Raw genomic sequence first — 25068 nt, 5'->3', positions numbered from 1 at the left:
TAGGAATCACTGTTTATTTCAGCATTGTTATGAGAAGCCTAAATATATTTTGGTAGGGGACTGATTAACTAAAGTACATTTCTCCTATATGCATGTGTACATGTTTTTTCTAGGTAGATTCCTAGAAGCGGAATCTCTAAAGTAGCCAGTTATAATAGATACCAATACCAGAATATCTCTTACCCTTACCGATAATAACACCAGACTTCTAAAATTTCCATTTCCTTGAGTACTTGTGATGTTGAGTTTCCTTCATGTCTGACTCTTCATGACCGCATGGACTATAGCCCACCAGGCTCATCTGTTCATGGGATTTTCCAGGCAAGAATACTGTAGTGGGTTGCCATTCCCCTCTCCAGGGCATCTTCCCAACCCAGGGATCAAACCCACGTCTCTTGTGTCTCTGCATTGACAGGCAGATTCTTTGCCATTGTGTTACCTGGGAAGCCCCTGGTGTATTTACTGATCATCAAATTTTTCTAAAATTTGCATATTTGTATATTTCTCCCATGTTACTGATGAACTGCTGATCTTTTTTGTAATGATTTGTGTGATTTTAAGATTAAAAAATTACATTAACTTTCTCTGCTGTGTAACAAATGACCACAAAAATAGTAATTACTTAAACACACATTTATTTTTTATTTTTGGCTGCCCTGGGTTCCTCATTGCTGTGCCTGGACTTTCCCTAGTTGTGGCAAGTGGGAGCTACTGTCCAGTTGTGGTGCTAAGCTTCTCATTGCTGTGATTTCTCTTGTTGAGGAACGTGGGCTCTAGGTGCACAGGCTTCAGCAGTTGCGGTTCACCGGCTCAGTTGCCCCACAGCATGTGGAATCTTCCAGGACCAGCGATCGAACCTGTGTCCCCTCCATTGGCAGGAGGATTCTTAACCACCGTACCTCCGGGGAAATCCAAAACACACATTTATTATGGAAGTCCAGGCACAGCTTATTTCAGTATTATGATCAGAGTCTCCGGAGGCTGCAATCCAGTTGTCATCTGGGATTGCAGTCTTATCAGAGGTGCAGCTGGGGAAAGAACCATTTCCAAGTTCCCTCAAGTTATTGCCAGAGTTAATTTCCTTGCAGCTATAAAACTAAGTGCTTTGGTTTCTTGTTGGAAGCTGCCTTTATCTTCTGGAGTCTCCCTGCAGTTTCTTGCTGTGTGGCTTCTCCATTATGCCCCCTTACTGAAATGTGACAGTTTTTCTTCTTCCAAGTCAGTGAAAGGGAGTACTCTGTAGCTTAGCCGGCATCTATGTAAAACATAAGCCTAAGAATGATCGTCCTATCACTTTTTTGGTACTTGGTTGTTAACTAGCAAGTCACTTGTCTTATCCACACTCAAGGGGAGGGAATTGATTGTGCACACGCATGGCAGGAATACCAGGAGATGGGTTCATAGGGGTGACTGTTTAAAGTCTGTCTGCTGTAGTATTTGGCAGTGTATAATAGTGTTCTGCATTTTAATCATTTGTTTTGGTGCGTGTATATGTATAAAATAAATATCTTCTTTCTGTTCTTATCTTTGAATTTTTCTTAAGGTTGTTTTTTATTAAATTTTTACATTTGATATATAGACATTCTTTGAACTGTTCTTGAAACTTCTTTAAGTTTGGAACTGTTTTAAAACAGAATATATTTTTGTACAAAGCAAAAATATCCACGATGTATTAGAAAAAATTACATTTTGAAGTTAATGATAACACACTTGGACTAATTTTGTAGTTTGTTGTGGCAGCTAGAGTTTTTTTTCTGATAAAACATCTACTGAGATTACATGGGAATTCAGTGGGAAAGGACATTTCAATGGTATTTATCCAACTTTTCAGGTGGATCTAAGACACATAAAGCAGGAGAATTAACTATTTGCTTTGTTTCTACAGGTAGATTTTGAAGCTTTACTTGAAACATTTTTAAGCTATCTTCTTCCATGAATTTCTCTCTTCTTCCTTATGCATTTCCATAAAGATAAGTAGCACAGTTGTTAGCTCTGTTATTCCTTCTTCCCAGTCTAACCAGTGGTTTTACTGTTAGTGTATATCTTTGCATGCTTACCATCCATGCCTCCTTTGTTATCTCCAGTGGATCTCAATGTTAAAGTAAATGAAAAATAGCTTTTGCCTTAGAAGAAGCTGAAAAACAAATCAAATTGTATTGTTCAAAATGTGATTTTTGAATTATTTGATGCTTTTCCACTACTGTATCCATCCCAGTGGTTTTGTAGCTAATGACCAATTAGAACTCCTATTGGACACTCACTTTGTGTCAGGCAGTTGCTTAACAGTTTTACATGTTTAATTCAGTCCTTCAACAACTCTGTGAGGTAAATACAATAAAACCTTGTGCTAATGCACCCTGTCATTACGTGAATTTGGAAATAACACAGTTTGGTACCTGTGTTCAGGTGACCCTGTTTAGAGAAGTGGGTCCTCTGGTCTCCACTATTGGCCTGGCCCGGCTTCCCAGTTTCAAGCTGTTGAAAGGGACTCCGACTTACATTGCGTGTTGATTTTGAGACACAGGACCCAGGATTTTCACGTGGATGTAGCTGCTGGGGTGGATAATTGTCTCCAGATGGTACCATGCTGCACTGTGCCCCTGGCTGCCTAGCACGCCTTGGTCATTTTATTAATCCTCACTCCCTACATGCAAGCCTACATATTGAGCATCAGACACTAAGAGAAGTGGACTTTTTGAAGGTGAATCCAGCTGATCCTTGAACAACATGGGTTTGAACTGTGCAGATCCATTAATACATGGATTTCTTTCAATAGTAAATACTGTACTACAGAATCCATGGTTGGCTGAATCCAAGGTTGTGGAACCTAAATCCAGAGAAACCTCGGAGAGAGATAGCTGACTGTAAATTATACTTGGATTTTCAACTGCATGGAGAGTCAGTGCCCCTAATCCATATGTTGTTCAGGGTCAACTGTAGTAGGTTAATTAACTGGATCATGATAAATGCCAACTTAAAAATTTTTTCTTCAGTCTCAGAGTAAGGGATTGTGATGTCAAAAAATTGTGACCCATTTGAAACAGGCTTTTTTTTTTTTTTTTTTTTGCTTTTTCATACTGTTCATGGGGTTCTCAAGGCAAGACTACTGAAGTGGTTTGCTGTTCCCTTCTCCAGCGGACCACGTTTTGTCAGAACTCTCCACCATGACCCGTCCGTCTTGGGTGGCCCTACAGAGATCAAATTGCCAACACCTATTGGATCATTGAAAAAGCAAGAGAGTTCCAGAAAAGCATCTACTTATGCTTTATTGACTATGCCAAAGCCTTTGATTGTGTGGACCACAACAAACTATGGAAAATTCTTAAAGAGATGGGATTACCAGACCACCTGACCTGCCTCTTGAGAAATCTGTATGCAGGTCAGGAAGCAACAGTTAGAACTGGACATGTAACAACAGACTGGTTCTAAATAGGAAAAGGAGTATGTCAAGGCTGTGTATTGTCACCTTGCTTATTTAACTTATATGCAGAGTACATCATGAGAAATGCTGGGCTGGATGAAGCACAAGCTGGAATCAAGATTGCTGGGAGAAATATCAATAACCTCAGATATGCAGAGGACACCACCCTTATGGCAGAAAGTAAAGAAGAACTAAAGAGCCTCTTGATGAAAGTGAAAGAGGAGAGTGAAAAAGTTGGCTTAAAGCTCAACATTCAGAAAACTAAGATCATGGCATCCGGTCCCATCACTTCATGGTAAATAGATGGGGAAACAGTGGAAACAGTGACAGACTTTATTTTTGGGGGCTCCAAAATCACTGCAGAGTGACTGCAGCCATGAAATTAAAAGACGCTTGCTCCTTGGAAGAACAGTTATGACCAACCTAGACAGCATATTAAAAAGCAGAGACATTACTTTGCTAACAAAGGTCTGGCTAGTCAAAGCTATGGTTTTTCCAGTAGTCATGTATGGATGTGAGAGTTGGACTGTGAAGAAAGCTGAGCGCCAAAGAACTGATGCTTTTGAACTGTGGTGTTGGAAAAGACTCTTGAGAGTCCCTCGGACTGCAAAGGAGATCCAGCCAGTTCATCCTAAAGGAAATCAGCTCTGAATATTCATTGGAAGGACTGATGTTGAGGCTGAAACTCCAAACAATACTTTGGCCACCTGAGGCGAATAACTGACTCATTAGAAAAGACCCTGATGCTGAGAAAGATTGAAGGTGGGAGGAGAAGGGGACGACAGGATGAGATGGTTGGAAGGCATCACTGACTCAATGGACATGAGTTTGCATAAACTCTGGGAGTTGTCGATGGGCAGGGAGGCCTAGCTGCAGTCTATGGGGTCGCAAAGAGTTGGACATGACTGAGCAACTGAACTGACTGAAACAGGCTTAGGGATAGTGGTTATTTATGTTGTATATAGTTTGGTGTCCATTATTATAAATTCTTCTAATGATTGAGATAATTAATTGGATAGAAGAAGCTGTCTAGTTATAAAGATTATAGTTAAGGAGTCTATGTAAATTTACTATAGTCTATGTAGTCTATGTAAATTTTCATTTCTTGAGTCACAGTATTTATATATAGTTTCTTCCCATTCTAACCAACTGGAAGAGCCTGTTAATTTATGAATTTTACATATAGTGTTTTTCCTTAATTCACAGAATTTTGCATGTAATAGGCTCTCATTAAATGTTGGTTGAATTGTGTTCAAAGTGATATTAATAAGTCTACTGTTTCATGCAGTATTTCTTTCTTTGCAAACCAAATCTTTACATGGTATTAACATAAATTTTTTACTTTTTAAAATTGTGATTTCACATTGTTTCTGTAATTTTTAGACTGTCAGAAGCAAATTCTCTTTTTTGTTGCATATTTTCTTTTGTATAAGTACTAGTCATTGTTTAAGTTTACTAATAGTAGAATGACAACAAGTTCCAATTTGCCTGTGACAATCTTGGTTTACCTGTAGTGTTATGGCTTAATTATTAATAGCTTCCTCTTTTACTCTTAAGAGTACTTTGGTTTAGATAATAATTTAGTCACACTACTCATTAACAATTTTAATTGTGAATTCACAAAAATTTTTAAGAAAAGAAGAAAAGAAAAAATTTAGATGATTTTTTTACCTTATATGTTTTTTCATGTTAAGTTAAATGACATGATATATTAAATACATGTCTATTTCTTGAATATTGATTGATGGAGTGGTGCTTTTTTTTTCCTTTTTTCCCCAGGTATTTTAACAGCAGTGATAACAATTTACAGTATTGGGGATTGGACTATCCACCTCTTACAGCTTATCATAGTTTTTTGTGTGCATATGTGTAAGTTTTTCTTCCTTTGCATAACTCTACATATTTATGCCCTTAGCAGATGTAGTAAGGAACAGTTTGTTGATTAGAGGAGAAATTGTTTGTAGCTATTATTGTATTATGGTTTGTAGAGCACCATGCCTTTATAATTGGTTTGTAGGAAAGTTAACTATCAGAGTTTTAATATTTGTGTAATCTTTTTGGTAGAAAGGCTAGAAAAAGAGGCAAAAAGTCTAGCTTTGTTTCAAAGTAGAAAAGTTACCAATTATGCATGGTTTACTGAGAAATATATCTAATACGGTTAGTTGTACATGGGAAAACTTTTTTCCTGGAGTGGCCCAAAGTAAATGAAAAATAAAGGTCTAGGTGGTATTGTGATTAACCAGTCAAGTTAGAAACTAGAAGTACTGTAGTACTAGAAGTAGTAGTGTTTCACTTATGATTTAAGATTGGATTGGAATTCCTTCTTTTACAGACATGAAATGCTTTATAGACGATAAGGCACTTCTGTATAGTAGAGACCCAGTTCTACTCTGTAGTGGTATTCCATTTCAGAACTGCAGTGTGTCAGTAGAAATTCGAGGAACTTCTTCACAGTGTCTTCTGAACTTATTTATTTTACTGTTTCATATTTTTAAAAAATTAGCTTCCTGGACAAAAAATATGTCTCCAAACTTCATGATAACTAGTTGTACTTTTCAGTGTTCTGGATAATGTAATATGATTGAAAACTTAATTTATCTTTAATAATTATGTTCAGTTTTATGCAATGATTTATGATTAACAGCTATTTATTATAGCCTATTATGATAACTGAAAAGATGATAAATTATAAAGCTGTGATCCTCAGTCCTAGTATATCGCTGTTTACAAAGTACATGTTTAGCAAACGAAAGGTGACACATTAGATTGTTTTCACACTGAAAGTTATCATGAAGGTAGGACTTTTAGTTAAAATGTTACATGAGTTTGTTGGAAGGTGAGCAGGGTGGATTCAGATTTTAAGCTTTAGTCAGTTTCACATGGTTAAATACAAAGAGTTAAGCCTTAACTCTATTGCTTTATAAAAGCAATGGCCACTTCTCAACATAGATTCATGTGTCCTAGGTGTCCTTATTGCTAAAAGCGATGGGGAATAAAGTGCATGTATATATGCTTTGATTTGCAGGGCAAAGTTTATAAATCCAGACTGGATTGCTCTCCATACATCACGTGGATATGAGAGTCAGGCACATAAGCTCTTCATGCGTGCAACAGGTAAAAGAGCAATAGATATTGAATGTAAAATTGGATTAAACATTTTTTTGAACTGATGACAGGTTCTATTATTGTCCTTACTGACTTTTACAGTTGTGTAACTATACATAAGATCCCCTGGAGAAGGAAATGGCAACCCACTCCAGTATTCTTGCCTGGAGAATCCCGTGAACAGAGGAGCCTGGTGGGCTACAGTCCACGGGGTCACAAAGAGTCAGACACGACTGAGCGAAAATCAATCAACTATACATATGTATATATATGTATACTGTTTGAGCAAATGCATTGTAAACTAAAACACAAAAAAGTAGAAATGAATAATTCTGGATGCTTTACATTTGTTATTATCGCACTTAATAATATGGACATCCAAATGAGGTAAAATACTGTTGTTATTCTTAAGCTGAGAAACTGAGACCCAGTAAAGTGAGGGTATTATTAATAGCTCACCTGAAGTTGGCTAGCTCTGAATTAAAGTTTTAATTGTTTAGGTCTTTGCTTTGATAAATCCCTTTCACTTATTTTATTTATTTATTTTTTTAATATTTATTTGGTTGTGCTGGGCCTTAGTTGTGGCATATGGGAGCTAGTTCCCTGACCAGGAATCGAACTCAGGCCCGCTGCATTGGGAACTCAGAGTCTTAGCCACTGGACCACCAGGGAAGTTTCCCCCTTTTCACTTTTAAAGTAAAGTACAGTCGTGTGGGCTTCCCTACTGGCTCGGGTAAACAGCCCATTTGCCAATGCAGGAAATTCAGGTTCAGTTGTTGGGTTGGGAAGATCCCTTGGAGAAGGAGGTGGCAACCCACTTCAGTATTCTTGCCTGGGAAATCCCATGGACAGAGGAGACTGGTGGACTACAGTCCATGGGGTTGTAAAAGAGTTGGACACGACTGTAATTAAACAACAACAGTTGTATATCATACATTGTATTGCTGTGTAGTGTTGCTATATTAATCTTTATAACAAATGTTTATTGAGCATTTATTGTATGCTAAGATTTGAAAGTAATAGGACTACATTTTTAAATTTTTTTTTCATTTATTTTTATTAGTTGGAGGCTAATTACTTTACAATATTGTAGTGGTTTTTGTCATACATTGACATGAATCAGCCATGGATTTACATGTATTCCCCATCCTGATCCCACCTCCCACCTCCCTCTCCACCTGATTCCTCTGGGTTTCCCAGTGCACCAGGCCCGAGCACTTGTGTCATGCATCCAACCTGGGCTGGTGATCTGTTTCACCCTAGATAATATACATGTTTCGATGCTATTCTCTCGAAACATCCCACCCTTGCCTTCTCCCACAGAGTCCAAAATTCTCTTCTGTACATCTGTGTCTCTTCTTCTGTTTTGCATATAGGGTTATCGTTATCATCTTTCTAAATTCCATATATATGCATTAGTATACTGTGTTGGTTTTTATCTTTCTGGCTTACTTCACTCTGTATAATGGGCTCCAGTTTCATCCATCTCATTAGAACTGATTCAAATGAATTCTTTTTAATGGCTGAGTAATATTCCGTGGTGTATATGTACCACAGCTTCCTTATCCATTCGTCTGCTGATGGGCATTCTCCAAAGAAGACATACAGATGGCTAACAAACATATGAAAAGATGCTCAACATCACTCATTATCAGAGAAATGCAAATCAAAACCACAATGAGGTACCATTACACGCCAGTCAGGATGGCTGCTATCCAAAAGTCTACAAGCAATAAATGCTGGAGAGGGTGTGGAGGAAAGGGAATCCTCTTACACTGTTGGTGGGAATGCAAACTAGTACAGCCGCTATGGAGAACAGTGTGGAGATTTCTTAAAAAACTGGAATTATAACTGCCATATGACCCAGCAATCCCCCTTCTGAGCATACACACCGAGGAAACCAGATCTGAAAGAGACAAGTGCACCCCAATGTTCATCACAGCACTGTTTATAATAGCCAGGGCATGGAAGACTACGTCTTTTAAAACCTTTATAAGACTTAGGCTTTTATGGGTTTTTTCCTTAATTATTCTAAATCTAGTCAGATTTGTTCTCTTTAGCATTCACCCCATGATAGAATCTCAGGTCCAAGAGAGAACCTGCATTGCCTCTCCCTCTCCCACACCACTCCCTTCCCACCCCCCCCCACCCCCCCAATGCTTTAAACCTGTCTGAACTGCATACTCACCGCATGATGTTTAGCTTCTGAGCCAGTACCTGTATGGAGGAAACTCACGACTTTTAGACACAGTCTGCTCTATTTTCAAAGAACTCCAATTATTAGAAATTTCCTTCTTATATTGAACCTTCAATAGTCATATGAAGTTCTGTTTCCTTGGGCCACACAGAACAAGTCTGATCCTTTTTATACCTAACACCTTACAGACATGTGAAGTTATCTCCTCTCCAGGTTAAACATTCTTAGATACTTCAGCTCTCATTAGATGACCAGTTTCTTGAATGTAATTATGGTTTTGAGGCCTCTGCTTGTGCTCCTTTGAATATATTCCAGCTTTTCAGTGTCATCTTAAATGTAGAATCTGGGGATGAAAATAGATTGCATGCATCTGATGCATTGTACTGATAGTTTACTATTGTTTACCTTATTCTTGAACTTAAATATATGTTTTCTGGTACAAGGAAAAAATAGGCTCTTTGGATAGCTATGTTGTACTGTTGAAGAACTTAATACTTTAGTTTTTCTTTGTTCTGAAAGGACTGAACATTCAGAATTATGAATTACTTTATTTTTTCCCCACTTTTTTTCAGTTTCTTCTTCATCTCAGCCTCTCAAGCTCTTTGTATGCATTAATTAGCAAAAATTTATGAATTTTTATAAATATTCACATTTAAAAAGATTCTCCTATGCATCTCCACATTTGAGGTATTGTTCACATCAGGAAATTTGGAGCATATAGATATTGAGGGGAAAATAAAAATTTACTTCCCTTGCTTTGAGTATTCTTAATTTTTAAATCCAGTTCAGGGCAAAGAGAGAATTAGATACATTTAATTAATTTAATGTGTGAATTTATTAGAGGAAATTAAGACACTTTCTAGTCCTAAATCAGTTGAAATTAAGCACAGGTGAAGGGAATGGAAAGGGCTTCATGTGGAAAGGACTCGTCCAGAGTGGGTAGCTGCTGCTGCTAAGTCGCTTCAGTCGTGTCCAACTCTGTGCGACCCCATAGACGGCAGCCCACCAGGCTCCCCCGTCCCTGGGATTCTCCAGGCAAGAACACTGGAGTGGGTTGCCATTTCCTTCTCCAATGCATGAAATTGAAAAGTGAAAGTGAAGTCACTCAGTCATGTCTGACTCTTAAGCAACCTCATGGACTGCAGCCTACCAAGCTCCTCTGTCCATGGGATTTTCCAGGCAAGAGTACTGGAGTGGGTTGCCATTGCCTTCTCCAGAGTGGGTACCAACCTTGTGTTAATAGAATTCCCATTCAAGGTTGGAGGGAGGCGATTAATAGGTTATAGTGAATCCTGATGGACTCTCGCTTAAAATCATTTGTTTGTTTTTTCAGTGTTAATTGCTGATTTGTTGATATACATACCTGCAGTGGTTCTGTACTGTTGTTGTTTAAAAGAAATCTCAACTAAGAAAAAGGTAAGTTTTGAAGTAACCTGACATTTCATCTCTGAAATGCTTTATTAGCTTAGCTATTAATGTAGAGCTTAAGGAAGCTATGCTTTTGGGAATAGATAATAGGGAACAGTATATCTTCTGTCAATTAATTTTCATTTAGAAACATTAACTTATCTTAGAGTAATTATTTTAATGCTCAACTGTAGTAATAAGAGGCACTGAATTTTAGAAGTTATATACTTCTGAGTTACACAGCATGCTAAATTTATTGCTTAACTGGTAAATTTGAATGTTGGGTTGGCTTGGGAGAATGACAACTGAAAGGCATTTTGAAAAGTTGCTATATATTCTCATATTCACAGTTAATGAATATTCTCTTTGGTCATTTTATATAGATTAATTATTAGATTAATTTATCTGATTTGTATATCTAAAAGTGCTTTCTCTAACAAATACCTTTTAGTGATTTTTTTTTTTCATTTTTACTGGACTATGCTATGTCACCTCCATGAAAACTTCAGTATTTAAAGAGTTGTTTTATAAAAATGATATATTTTGATAAATAGGTAAGAATGGAACATTTACTACTGTGTTAAATGAAACTATGCATTTACCCAGTTTGATTCAAGTAACAGATTACTTTATTATTTCATAATAATTTTCTTTTTTTTTCATAATAATTTTCTTTACAGATTGCTAGTGCATTATGCATATTGCTGTACCCAGGCCTTATTCTTATCGACTATGGACATTTTCAGTATCCTTTACTGATTCAGAAATGAAGTCAGATGCACATCATGAAATCTAGGCTCTGTTTGTATAACGTTGTCTTCTACAATGTCTTATTTACTAGGGTTCTTGCTTATATAAACCTTTTAAAAATGATAAAAATATCTCTTCACCAAGTGTTTACTTGAAAGGTAAAGTTCAGATTTATTAAAAGTAGAAATGCTTTTTCACACCCATTTGGCTTGGGAACAGAACATTGGTAACTAATTAGCTCTTCTGGAAAGTTAGAAAAAGAATGCCAAGTACAGTGATGCTCTCCTAATACTAAAAAGGTAAAACATCTTCTATCTTTTGTAAACATTATCTGACACTGACAAAAAGACTTCCAGTTTTTGAGTTTTAAAACAAAGTGTTTTTCTAACAGATAGTGGTAGCTGGAAGCTTCGGGAAACTAAAATTTAATGATTAAATCTATGTGGATTTTGTGTGTTTAATTTTTGGTACCTAAAATAAGGAACATTCAAATAAACAAATTGTAGAGGAAAGTTGATAAAATCTGTACATGGCTCTCCAGTTTGTCTTCTAATGTATTAAATATTGCTGTCTGTCTCCATCTGTCCCAAAGGAAAAAAAATCCATACCATGATTGCTTAATTAATCATTTTTCCTTTTGTCTCTAGTCTATTTAATAATAAAATTAAAATACATATATGTCAAAAGACTTGTGAAAGATATTCAAATATGTAGTTGCTTCCACCATGTTTTTTATTCTGTCCACTTTGCTAATTGATCGTTTTGTTTTTTTTTGACTTTGTAGACTCATGGCTTTCAGATAGTCTAATAATATCAAGAACACTGAGATAAAGAAAGGAAACATGAAGTTGTTTATAAGATTTTTTAAAACTATATTTACTTTGAAATGTTAACATTCATTCAGAAAAATACATAAAACATAAAAGAATTGGCTTTTATCCATGTCAAGAAGTAAAACATTGCTAGTATCCAGAATGACCCTGTACACGGCCCTAGTACTTCTCCCTCCTCCTTTCTCAAAGATAGCCGCATACTGACTGCTAATACTATAGTTTGGTTCTCCCCCTTTTTTGAATTTACTATAAAAAAGACAGCACAGTAGGTATTCCTCTGTGTTAGGTGTTTTTGATTCAACATTGTGAGAGTTATTCGTGCAGTTCTCTGTACTTGTAGTTTCTTCTCTTTCTCACTGCTTTGTAATATTCCACTGCGTGAGTACATATGATTTTATTACTGATAGACATTTGGAGTGTTTCCAGGTTTTGGCTATGATAAAACTATGCTGCTTTGAACTTTCTTGTGAGGATCTCTTTGTACGCATGTAAATATATTTCTTATGAGTGGAATTGCTGAGTTATAGGGTATGCACATGTTTAATTTTAAGTATTCTCATATGGTTTTTAAGCATAATCTAGCAAGTGAGACTCCTGTGAGCAATGGTGTAGGTGCTCATCCTCAACAGTTGTCAGTTATTTTCCTTTTAGCCATTCTGGTAAATTTGTAGTGTCGTCTTCTCTGTGACTTGAATCAAACTCTTGAAGCTTTCAGGATTATGTCATTTTGTAGGAACACACTTTTTTTTTTTTTTTTTTTTATTAGTTGGAGGCTAATTACTTCACAACATTTCAGTGGGTTTTGTCATACATTGATATGAATCAGCCATAGAGTTACACGTATTCCCCATCCCGATCCCCCCTCCCACCTCCCTCTCCACCCGATTCCTCTGGGTCTTCCCAGTGCACCAGACCCGAGCACTTGTCTCATGCATCCCACCTGGGCTGGTGATCTGTTTCACCATAGATAATATACATGCTGTTCTTTCGAAACATCCCACTCTCACCTTCTCCCACAGAGTTCAAAAGTCTGTTCTGTACTTCTGTGTCTCTTTTTCTTTTTTGCATATAGGGTTATCATTACCATCTTTCTAAATTCCATATATATTTGTTAGTATACCGTATTGGTCTTTATCTTTCTGGCTTACTTCACTCTGTATAATGGGCTCCAGTTTCATCCATCTTATTAGAACTGATTCAAATGAATTCTTTTTAACAGCTGAGTAATATTCCATGGTGTATATGTACCACAGCTTCCTTATCCATTCATCTGCTGATGGGCATCTAGGTTGCTTCCATGTCCTGGCTATTATAAATAGTGCTGCAATGAACATTGGGGTGCACGTGTCTCTTTCAGATCTGGTTTCCTCAGTAGGAACACACTTTTTTAACCACTATTTACTTTACTTTCCTCATTTGTAAAATGGAGATGATAAGAACCCTACTTTTTAAGCTTCTTGAGAATTAAATTAATTCACATTTGTTAAACATTTAAAACACTACTTGGGAGGTGCTAAATACCATGTAAGTATTTACTGCTCTTATTATTTATATTGTTGTTACTGCTTTTGTTATTACTGTTTTTTACTTTTTGGGCTCTGAAATTTGATATTATAGTTTGGGCAGAGGCATTTTTGACAGTTGTTCTGGACACCCTATGGATCATTCACTTTGAAGACTCATGTTCTGTAGTTCTGGGAAATTCTCATGAATAATTTTGTTTTTATAATTCCTTTTTTTTCTGAAGCTTGTTAGGTATTAGATCTTTCATCTCCATCTTGAGCATCTGTCTTTGTTTTATATTTTTGAAGATTATCTTGCTTTATATCTAGCACTGCTGTTAAACTTCATTTGTTAAGCATATGCTAAATTTCAATTTACTTTCTTCCCCACATTGTTCTGTGAATTATTTCTATTCTCCTAGGTCAGTCTTTTCTCCTTTTCACTTTGGTCCTTTTTTGTCATAGTAGTAGTGAAAGTCACACTGTTTTGTCCAACTCTTTGCAACCTCATGGACTATACAGTTCATGGAATTCTCCAGGTGAGACTATTGGAGTGGGTAGCTGTTCCCTTCTTCAGGGGATCTTCCCAACCCAGGGATCGAACCCAGGTCTCCTGCATTGCAGGAGGATTTACCATCTAAGCCACCCGGGAAGCCTAAGAATACTGGAGTGGGTAGCCTATCCCTTCTCCAGCAGATCTTCCCGACCCAGGGTCTCCTGCTTTGCAGGTGAATTCTTTACCAGCTGAGCTACCAGGAAAGCCCTTTTCTGTCATAGGTGTTCCTTAAATGTCTGTTTGATCCAGATGTGTTTATTCTAGGAATAAGGCAGAACAGAAAGCTGCATGTGAGCTCTCCATACTTTTAGTCCACTGTGGGGTACATGGTAGGGCTCTGGCCAGCACTCTGGGATCCTTAAATGTCACAGTGTGGAGGAATTTGCACTATAGTGTTAACTTCTGCACTAGTTGCTTGGATAGTTTATTCCATTTTTGGGGAGAGAATTATTCCTTTTTTTCGTTGCCCAGGAGTAAATGTTTTGGCTCCCAGATAATCTTTGCAGAGGCATGAGGTGGGATATGACTTCTCCATTTGGAATTTTCAGTTAATCCTCTTGTTTTCTTTTCAACATCCTCAGGTACTCCAACCTACTTGTTTCCAGAGTTCTCTGAGGGTGGCTAGGCTCCTTGCTAGCCCGAGCTTCCTCTTTGTGTTCACTAAACTGTGGCCTCTTTTAGTGTAGTTTATTGGTTGCCACTTCTCTGTCTTCTTTCTGTCTTCTACAGATGGGTTGAAATCTTTATCTCTTATAACCCATCCCTGTTCTCTTTATGGCTGTAGATGTATACTTAAAAAAATTCCCCATTTTAAGGGGGTCTCAGAAAGGAGAGGAGGTAAACAGGAGTGCTCAGCTCACCATTTTCAACTGAAAATCTAGGTGTGATACTGTTTTCACATAGCAGTGTTGTTAATTTCCAATCAAGCACATGTATTAATTTATATTATTGATGCATATTATAGAGGGAGGATAGTGATATTAGTAAGTTCAGTGTGTTTGTGTATTTTTAACTTTTGGAGCATTGATTTTGGTATGTTGTTACAATAATGTAAAATAACCCAGCAGAAAACAAAGCTATGTGTTACTTATTTACAGTTCTTTTAAATCTAAACAAATCAGTCGCTCTGTTTAGTAGTAGATTTAATATATTTGAGACCACTATATATAAGTTCAAATTTGTTTACCAATTCAATACTTTCAGCTTTTATTTAGAAATTGTTTCGATTATACATATTATTACAGAATCACGTAAGTAAAATGTTCTTTAAAATGCAAAATCTCTTTTAATTATTGAGATGATTTCCTTGACATGAGAACATATATAATTCTGTGAGTCTCGGCTTTGCTTTGTGGGGCGTTCTTGGAGTATCTTATGACTGGGACCTGCTAGGGTCCCTGGCATTTTGCTTAGCTATAAACTATAAGCAGATGGAACTTTACCACTCCTTGCCATTTTTTTGTTTTTTACTTGGCAAGTGTTTTAAAAAAGGGCTCAAAGGAAAGGGGTGAGTGGCTTTTAAATAGCAGAATTCAAAAAATTACCTCAGCTAATTTATTTGGCATACTTACCTGGGAGGAAGGTGGTCTTTTACTTTGCCTCCTGGTGATTTCTTATTAATGTGTTCGTGGCTGTGGGGTGAATGGAAAGAGAGATTGTTATGTTCTATACTATTTTATTTTAAATCTTCCTAATGAGAAAAATATTTTGATCAATAAATATTTATGGGGACTTCCCTGGTGGGCCAGGGGTTAAAACTCTCCACTTCCACTGTAGGGGAAGTTTACAGGTTTGATCCCTGGTTGGGGAACTAAGATCCCGCTTTGCTATGCATTGTGGCCAATAAATAAACATTTTAAAATACGTGTATTTATTGGAGGTAATGTGGATTGGCTTGGTAGAACATTGCTGTAGGATTTCATCCCTTTAGAGCATGTTGTATACTTACTAGAAAGACATCCCAGTTTGACATTTTTCTTCATGGCTGCATAGAAGTGGCATCTAAGTTAAATGTTAATAAGGATGGTGATAGTCTTTTTGTTGGGGAATTGCACATATTAATAGTTGTAAATTCCTTAACCGTGATTTAAGTAGATTCTCATTCATCTTAAACCTGTGTTGGTGGCATAGATTTATTATTACTGTACATTTGCATTTATTATAGTTAGTGAGCCACAGATTGATTTCTCATAATTACTAACCTCTCTTTATTTTACTGTTTCCCTCCTTTTGTGTTCCAGGTTGGTATTATTAATTAAGCTGACTTGTACTGTCGTGGCTTCCTTCGTTCTCTGCTGGCTGCCATTCTTTACAGAAAGGGAACAAACCTTGCAAGTTCTAAGAAGACTCTTTCCAGTTGATCGTGGGTTATTTGAGGCATGTTTAAAGACTTTTCTCTCACTCCTTTCTGTTACAGGCCTTTCTCTGTGACCTTTGAAGATTTAATGTAGAATACTCACAAGGAATAGTGACTTCAGCTGCTCTCGTCCTGCAGTCATTCCTTGCCAGTTATTTAACCTGGTGCACAACCTCTAGCTCAGCTGACATGTTCTAGTACATTACATGAGTAGGTCGTATTTATGCCTCCATGAAATCCATAATTCAGTTATACATTTTTCTAATGAAATAAGAGTCCATAATGAAAGACAGCATGAAAAGTTGCAGCTACAAAGTTAACAGTTTTGTGATTTTTTTTTGGGCAGGGAGGATTGTATTCTCTTTTTAGTCCTAGGAAATTATTTATTAAACTAATAATCATGTTTGCTTCAGAAAGATCTCATAATTTCTTATGAGATATATAACCTTCATCCATAGTAATTTTTAATGAGAATCATTCATTTCATTTCATTTAATGCTAGCTTAATCACTCTTGTTAAACTTTTATTGCATGGATAATTTGATTTAGAGTCAGTAATTAAATTAAACAAACCATTTTTCTGAAACAAAAAGGTCTTTTAATAAAGTGAGAGACAACATATTTATAGATAATTTGCTTTTGAATAAATATTTCTTTTAAAAAGAATTAGAAAAGCATATGTATCTTTCTAATTTTTGAATATATAAAATTCTATAGAATATCTTTCAGTCAATCTGTGGGAGGATGGAAGAGAAAGAGACTAAGAATTTGGTGTTGTGAAGGAACAGAAATGTATGCCTTGTATGTCACTTTGGATAATGATGGTGACCATACTGATAATTATAAACAATCACTATTGCCATCACCACCACTTACTAGGTACCAGACACTTCACATGTAATTTTATTTGATCCTTAGCCATAGCGATGAAATAGCTCTATATACCCATTCTTACAGATCAGAAAACTGAGGTCAGAGGACATATAGCTAGTGCATATGGCAGAGCTGTAGTTTGAACTCAGAATTGTGTTCCTAACTTCTTTATATATCCTCTAACCTTAACTCTTATATAAAGAAAAGTTAAATTCTCCACGTAAGCTGCCTGGTTCTTTGCCTTTCCTTCTGTTTCAGAAATGGTGTTTTTCGTGGTGATTATAAAAATGAGTGTCATGCATTTTTATGATGCTGCTGGTCACCTCATTCACTTGTTGCCCTCAAAATCTGAAGAGCAATTTCATTGGCCCAACAGAGGGAAGTAGGATGGTACAGTTGTCAGTGATTGTCACTTTCTTGATGTTGTGCCTACATAGCTGAGTTAAGCAGCTTTGCAGAGGATGGGTTTCATGATCAGAGAATTGTAGTTACAAATATGATTTTGAAAGTTATTCTAGCACAATTGCGAATGTTTTTAAACCTGTTGATTCATTAACAGTTGACTCTTACCATTGCTAGTAGCTAGTAGGCGTGTGGTAAATGGGTCAAACAACATGTATTCTACAAATCAGAATACAATTAGAATACAAAAAGATTTCTTAGATAAATTTCCAAAGATGAATAACAGTGTTTAGGGATAATGTGCTGCTCTTTGAAAAATATTAAGTATTTTTGGGGAGCATCTAAATGATGATTGACTAGTGATTTAGATCACCTCCTATGCAAAAAATGAAAGTTCCCATTGTTTGAATGTGTGTGTGTTCTTTGGAGGGTTTAATCAGCTTAGTTATGAAATTGTGAGCAAACACTTCCCATGACCCAAAAGTTTATCTCTTTAGAGATTATGGGATGTACGCTGTGGAGTTTAATATTTCTTTTAATCATACTGGAAGGGAAAACTAACAAATTTCTTTTAAGGATAAAGTGGCCAATATCTGGTGCAGCTTCAGTGTCTTTCTCAAGATCAGGGATATTTTGCCACATCACCTCCAGATAATGATCAGGTAAGAGACGCGAAGTTTGTATATAGTGTTTTATGAGCTGCTCTTAAAGTGTCATGGCAATACCTCACTCATCTGGCATCATAGGAGTGAGGTAATCTTCATTAGTGAATCGTCCACATAACGTAAACTTGTGCTGCCATATAACAGAGGTTTTTTATTTGAAACATTTTATGTGAAAGTTATTGTTACTACTTCCCTCTTCCTTAAACAGAGTAAACATGATGTACCATGACCTTGAGGAATCATGAGTTTCCCTGGTGTATCAGTCTGGGTGAGAAGTAAAATGAGTAGAAAGTCACTTGTGTGCGTGTGACTTGATTAGAGGAACTGGCTTATACACTGGGGGCTGGCTAAGCCAGCAGAAGTCCACAAGGCCGGCATTCAGGGGAGGGTATCGGGGAAGGACGCGCTGTGCCAGTCCCCCTCCCCTCCCCTTCCCCCGCCCTCTGCTGTTTGGAGTCTGAGCTCAGGGAGAGCATAAGCCGCCTTTATAATTTTTTAATCAAGTATTTAAGTTTTTTGTTTACTTTTACTTATTTTTGGCTGCGCCGGGTCTTTGTTGCCGATGTTGGCTTTCCCTAGTTGTGAAGAGCGGGGTGCTTCTCTCTTGCGAACACGGGCTCTAGGGCGCAGGTTCAGTAGTTGGGAGGCGAGGGCTTCGTTGGCTGTGCACCTTGTGGATCTTTCTGGAACCAAGGATTGAACCCATGTCCGCTGCATTGGCAGGCAGATTCTTAGCCAGTGGGCCACCAGGGAAGTCTGCTAAGCCTTGTTTTAAAGGCTTCCAAGTGATTCAGGCCCAAGATAGCACCCTTTTGATTAGCTTAAAATCAGTTGAAAAGGGACTTTCTCTTTCCAGCAGCACCATCATTATTGTTTGAATGACTGGGAGGGGTGTGTGTATATGCCGCCTGCCTCCTCTTGTTCTTTTGGAGAATATCCTTTGTAGCCCGCCTTAACAGGAAGCAGACTAGTAAAGCGGACAAGCCACAAAGCCACCTCAAGTGGGAAAATCAGTTATTATTTTGCCTTATAACTCTTGTTTTCAGGGCTCTCACAGGCTGTTTGCCTTGGTACTAAGTGGCTCCGACTGTGCTTCTTGCTGAGTTCTTTTTCCTCCTTGCCCATCAGTCATCACAAGGAGAAGCTCTGGCAACTTCCCATTCCCTTTCCAGTTTGTTCTTTGTGATTTACCTTGGGTTGAAAATCAGATAATCGACTTTTGTGAAATGAGGGCTAATGAGGTTCTCTTGTGAGTAAATTTTATGAATGTTTGTGTAACAAATACAGAATTGTTTCTTTATACCTAGTTTTATTTTCTTGTTTTGTTGTTGTTGAGACACCAAGTCGTGTCTGACTTTTTGCGATCCCGTGGACTGCAGCACACCAGGCTTCCTCGTCCTCCACTCTCCTGCAGTTTGCTCAGTCATGTTCACTGAGTCCATGATATTTGTTTTGAGTGTTTGCTGATTGACTTTTAGCTGTCTATCTTTGTATCTTTCACAGAATAGATATTATATACTAAAATAACATAAGCAATATTTAGTTCTACAGTGTTTTGTTCTGTATTATATAACACATACATATTAAAGTGTGTACATATTTCAGTGTATGGATTTTATTTAGTCATTTGGTCTTGAATTTATTATTTAATACATAAAAAAACTTTTAACTAGAAATCAATTTAAGTTGATAAGTAATGTGATCCTTACATTTAAAAAAATGTTTGATTTTTGTTAATTTTTTAGCTTTTGTTTTACATTTTTGAGCCTGCTTCCTGCATGTATAAAATTGACACTTCACCCCTCTCCTAAAGGATTCAGATTTACTCTGGTAAGTTTCTCATAACTTTAGATACTTAATTCTTGCTGCAATTGATCTTTTAAAAATATAAATAATTATATTCCTGCTTTGAACAGGATTTATTGGATTGAGATATAAGACACTCATTTACTTGGCAAACATTTACTTAGCGTTTGACACACTTCAGTGCTGTTTTGGAGTAGGCTGAGCAATCAGAATCTTTCAGTTTAATTCAACAACTATTTAATTTCCTCATGTTGGTCAGGGAATGCAAAGAAGCAAACAGTGGTGATGGACATGTTTAAACTATTATGCTATAATGCTGGAGCATTAAGTTCTGTCAGGTACAATGGAGTGCGATGATAGTGTGGGAAAAGGAGACATTGTTTTGAGGGCAGATTTTAGACAGTTTCTTAAAGCCAGTGGGATTGGAGCCAAATTTTGACAACTGAGCAAGATTTGGATTAGGTGGTTAAGACAGGAAGGAGACCTAGAGGGTACAGATGTGGGAAAGGATAAGGAATCATCCGGGAACAACTGTTAACCAATGAGATTTGTGCAACTTCTATGTAGGGGTGTGTGTGTTGAGGTTAGGAGAGAATACAGGGAGAGAGAAGAGTCAGAAAGGATCAAATTGTGTAAGACCTTGTATATTGGGTTGAATAATTTGGGGTTTGATTTGTGTGCAAGAGGAGCAGAAAAGATTTTGGAGGAAAGGGGACAGATCTCCCTTTTAGGAAGATGACTTGTGTCAGTTGGAGGAACATGGACTGGGTATATATTCTACATTTTGGGTTTCTTTGAGTGGGTTTATAAATTCCTCCTGGCTGTATTTCTGTGGTGTTTATAAAATTAGTTCCATGTACCTTGGTCTATAAAATGACATTTAAAGACTATCTTTTTAAAATGTCAGGAAAATTTGGTTTATGAAAATAGTGGACTTCTAAAGGGACGTTTTATTTTTTATTTTTCTAATTTTTGGCCATGCTACGTGGCTTGCAGGATCTTAGTTCCCCAACCAGACAGCAAACCCATACCCTCAGCCGTGAAAGTGTGGAGTCTTAACCACTGAACTGCCAGGGAATTCTCTAAAGGGACAACATTTTAGAAATTAGGGTTTCAGTTCTGGGACTGCCACTTACAGTGCATTCTAAAAACAAGCCGAGCAGAGCAATCAGTCACGTATTTCAAAAGTGCCTATCAGTTCCACAGTGCAAGAAGCATAGTTTCATGTTCCTCTGTTTTAAAAAATTACCTTCTTACTGATGATTTCTGTTATTTGTTTCTGTGAATGAACTCTGACCATAGTAAGTCATTTATAGTAACATTCTATTGGATGTTTAGGAGGATGAACTCTGAGCATAGTAAGTCATCCATAGTTAATATTCTGTTGGATGTTTAGAATAGGAGGGATGTGGTTAGTAATATTCTGATGTCTTCAGTAGGCCTAACTTGAAATATTTGCAAGCTTATGTAAAATTGTTATTTTTTATGCTAAATAACTATATATTTCAAAGATGCTGAAATGGAATTTCAGTGTTGGTAACTGTAGCAATGTGAGATGATTACTTTTAGGATTAAAAGCAGAAAAAAATTTTCTGTCTCTTAATTTTCTAATTTTGTTTGTTGTGTTTTAATACCAACCATTGTGTTTAAAAAATAAAAAAACATAGTGAGGTACTTTTGTTGATGTTTTAAATTCTTCTTGACTAGCTTTCAAAACATTTCCTATTATAAAGTGTTTTCTTTTCAAACTAGATTGAATTATTTCTTAATATAGGTCTATAATTGAGGTAATTGGTCATACGAATACTAATAAATCTATAGTGGTCAAGTGATTTTTACCTGTTATTTTCAAGAGGTATTTTTTTAAGTGCCCTGTAACGTTCCAGGTCCTCTTCTTGGTTCTGGCGTGTCAGTGAATGACAGCTGATTATCCCTGCTTTCTTAACTGGGGACACTCATGCTAGTTGGCACAAGGACAATAAGTAAAATGAATCAGTTAACAGGAAGATATCTGGGCGTAATGAAGACTATGAAGAAAGTAGTCTTATGCGAAAAGAGGGCTGGTGGGGTTTGGTTAGGGTAGCACTACTTTAGGTTGAATAAGAGAGCTTCTCTAGGGAAGTGACATTTGAGCCTTGAACTGAATGACTGGTCAGAAGGAACCAATTACAAGAAGATCTAGGCTCTGACTTGATAAAAAGTAAATTTTTTTTTCCTTAAGGCAAGAACACGTTTGGCACATCGAGACATTAAAGGGACACGTGTGAAATGACTGATGTGCAGTGAGTGAGGGAGACGTTAAGAAATAGACTGGAAGAGGAAGGCAGGACCCAGATTATGTCGAAATTTAGATTTTAATTCTAAGTGTAATGGGAAGCTATTGGAAGATTTTAACCAGGGAAATTACATGATCTGATATTGTGGCTAAATGGAGAATGGATTATAGGGGACAAGAGCATTACCACTTAGGAGATCATTGTAGTGGTCTAAGAGGAAGATGGGGGTGGCTAAGACCACTCTTCTGCCACCATCAGCAGGGTGGAATGGAAAGAAGTGGGGTGCATGTTGTATTAGGAGATGGTGTAGGTAGAATTTGCTGATGGATTGAATGTGGAGCATGTACAAGATAGTGAGCCAGGTTTTTTGCTTGAGCAACTGGATTGGGTGTGTATAGATAGATGTCTAATATGCAGAGTATAAACTCCTGAAGATAGAGTTACATTTTAATTTAAAACCCCAGATAGCAAATGATTACTTTATAAAACACTATATATTTTATTGAAGTGCATGTTTTAAAAACACTCAAATAGATTTATTTTGTCACTTTCATATTCTGACCTTCTTGACTTCATACTTTTTAAATTGTCAGAGATTCCAAGGGAGGATGAGGTATGATTATTGTGTCTGAAGTATTTACTAGTTTTATTAATAACTGAGACTCAGTGAACTTGTTTTAGATGGTTAAGTATTATAATAGTTAATTTTGATAATTAAATTTGAATAAAATATTATGCCTCTTACAATTGTATATAATTTTCCTTTTAGGTAGAAGTTTTATTAAACTTTAAAATTTTACTTGAAATGATTTTAATGTGGTTCATATTTAAGTTGCTATTATAAGTTTTTGTATCTGATTTTCTGTCCTTTTTCCTTAAAGGTTAGCTGTGCACTATCATTCTTTTTATTTTCTTTCCAAGTTCATGAAAAGTCCATTCTTTTGGTATCACTGTAAGTAAAAAGGTTTCAAGTATGATTTTATTTATTGTTATGTGCTTATGATATATACATGAATCTAATACTTAACATATAATCATCTAAGTGCAAATCAAAACTATACAGATGTTACATAGTTGCATAAAATTATTTCATAAAATCACATTTTTTAGAATGATGACCTGTTACAATTTTACTTCTTTATACTTTAAACTGATAAAATTTTATAGAATCATTTCTGACATACTTATTATTTCTTCCTGTTTTTCCACTTTGCATTTGCTAATAAAAATGGTCTTCTAAAGATGCTGTACTCTGGTTGAAGCCTGTTTGTCCTCTTTCCCTTTTTCATTTCATTCATCTCCATTACTCCTCAATAGCCTTGTTCTCTCTGTTAACCTCTTTAGGGGTTTCTTTATATGTTACCTCCTTTCTAGTTCTGTCAAGACTTTTGTTTAGACTCTACTGGTAGTCTCTAAATCTAGGAGCATTAAATTTTTTTTGGATTTCATAGAAATTGGGTGGCAGTTGGGGGTATATTATCCCACTATTAAAATGACACTGCCCAGAACACCGTGGAATACTTGACTCCTGTCTTAGCTCAGTCCCACCCCTCACCCTGTGTTTGCTAGGTTCCTGTGAAAGATACATATATGAAATGGCCAATGACTAGTGGAAGGAATATTGCTTTTATTAGGTGGAGCTTTGGACTAAAACCTCAGTGCAGAGCTTTATGGTAAGCTGGCCTATGGGGCAGGCCTCTTTCCTCTGAACAAAATAGTCTTGTACAATTGTAGACCGAGAGGGCAGAATAATTTCACCCCCCAAAGTCTAAACTTAAGTTAGATCTGACCACTGTTGTGTAAGCCTCGGCTGACCCTACACAAATCCCAAGTGCCAGGGGATGAAACTGTGGAGAGGTGCTGCTTTCAAACATGTATAATTTCCCCCAGGATTTCTACTCTGTAGAAATGTCCTTGATCTGTGACCTATAATCTGACCATTCAAGTTAGTTCTTGGTCCCTGAATTTCTGGGAGTTCAGACTCTACAACTGTATTTTGATTACTTATAACAGTAAGTAACTTTAATTTTGATCAAATATTTTTAAAGTTAACATTAAAAGTTCTTCTCGATCTGGTTCCAGCTAATCTATCATTAAACAAATAGTTCATTCAATAAATATTTATGGAGGTCCCACTGTCTGCCAGGTACTGTTCTGTGCACTTGGGATATATCTGTGAACAAAACATAACAGAATCGCCACTTTCTTAGGTTTGATTCTCAAGGACAGACACTAATAATTAAATAAAAATAAAAAATTAAAGTGTATTAGAAGGTAATAAAGGCCATAAAGGATACGAGATTAAGGGAAGTTGAGAGTTATTGGAGGTGGGTAAGGAGCAGTGCAGGTTGCAGTTTTATGAGAATGCTGAGGTAGACCTTGTTGAGGAATTTGCATGGACTGGAGGAGACAGCCCAGTGGATATCTGGGAGAGTAACATCCTGGACAGCCAGTGCCGAAGCCCTAAGATGGGAGTATGCCTGATACATTCAGGGAACGATAGAATGAGGTGATCAGTTCCATCAGATGCTGTTAATAGGTCAAATAAAACGAGGGTTAGGAATAGACTGTTGTACTGACGTGGAAGTCACTGGTGACTTTGAAACGGCTCGTGTTGATAGAGTGATGCAGGGAGAAGCCTGATTAGGGTGGGTTTAAGACATAGCAAGAGAAGACTTGAAGACAAGTATAGATCTTTTTTAAAAGATACATGAAGAAAGTGAGAAGAAAGTCAAAATGTTAGTCGCTCAGTCATGCCCAGCTCTTTGTGATCCCATGGATTGTAGCCCACCAGGCTCCTCTGTCCATGAGAATTCTCTAGGCAAGAATACTGCAGTGGGTTGTCATTCCCTTCTCCAGGGGATCTTCCCAATGCAGGGATTGAATCCCTGTCGCCTGCATTGCAGGCAGATTCTTTAC

General features: G+C 36.9%; 2 protein-coding genes across 2 annotated transcripts in view; one reads left to right on the top strand and one right to left on the bottom strand.

Annotated features, from left to right (window-relative positions):
* Nucleotides 1-25068, top strand: part of ALG6 (ALG6 alpha-1,3-glucosyltransferase) — a 53384-nt gene that overhangs the window by 18358 nt on the left and 9958 nt on the right. Inside the window, 9 exon segments of the mRNA XM_065911731.1 lie at nucleotides 5201-5290; nucleotides 6447-6535; nucleotides 10057-10139; nucleotides 10811-10875; nucleotides 15069-15278; nucleotides 16012-16147; nucleotides 17979-18064; nucleotides 19813-19897; nucleotides 23031-23101. Coding sequence (XP_065767803.1) covers nucleotides 5201-5290; nucleotides 6447-6535; nucleotides 10057-10139; nucleotides 10811-10875; nucleotides 15069-15278; nucleotides 16012-16147; nucleotides 17979-18064; nucleotides 19813-19897; nucleotides 23031-23101 — 915 coding nt within the window.
* ITGB3BP (integrin subunit beta 3 binding protein) overlaps nucleotides 15362-25068 on the bottom strand; it is a 98859-nt gene continuing 89152 nt past the window's right edge. The window contains exon 9 of the transcript XR_010659950.1: nucleotides 15362-15402. The gene's annotated coding sequence lies outside the window, so the exon portion shown is untranslated. The remainder of the gene's footprint in view (nucleotides 15403-25068) is intronic.

This window comes from Muntiacus reevesi, chromosome 1 (genome assembly GCF_963930625.1).
Source record: "Muntiacus reevesi chromosome 1, mMunRee1.1, whole genome shotgun sequence".
Lineage (NCBI taxonomy): Eukaryota > Metazoa > Chordata > Mammalia > Artiodactyla > Cervidae > Muntiacus > Muntiacus reevesi.
This window is presented reverse-complemented; position numbering and strand designations above follow the sequence as displayed.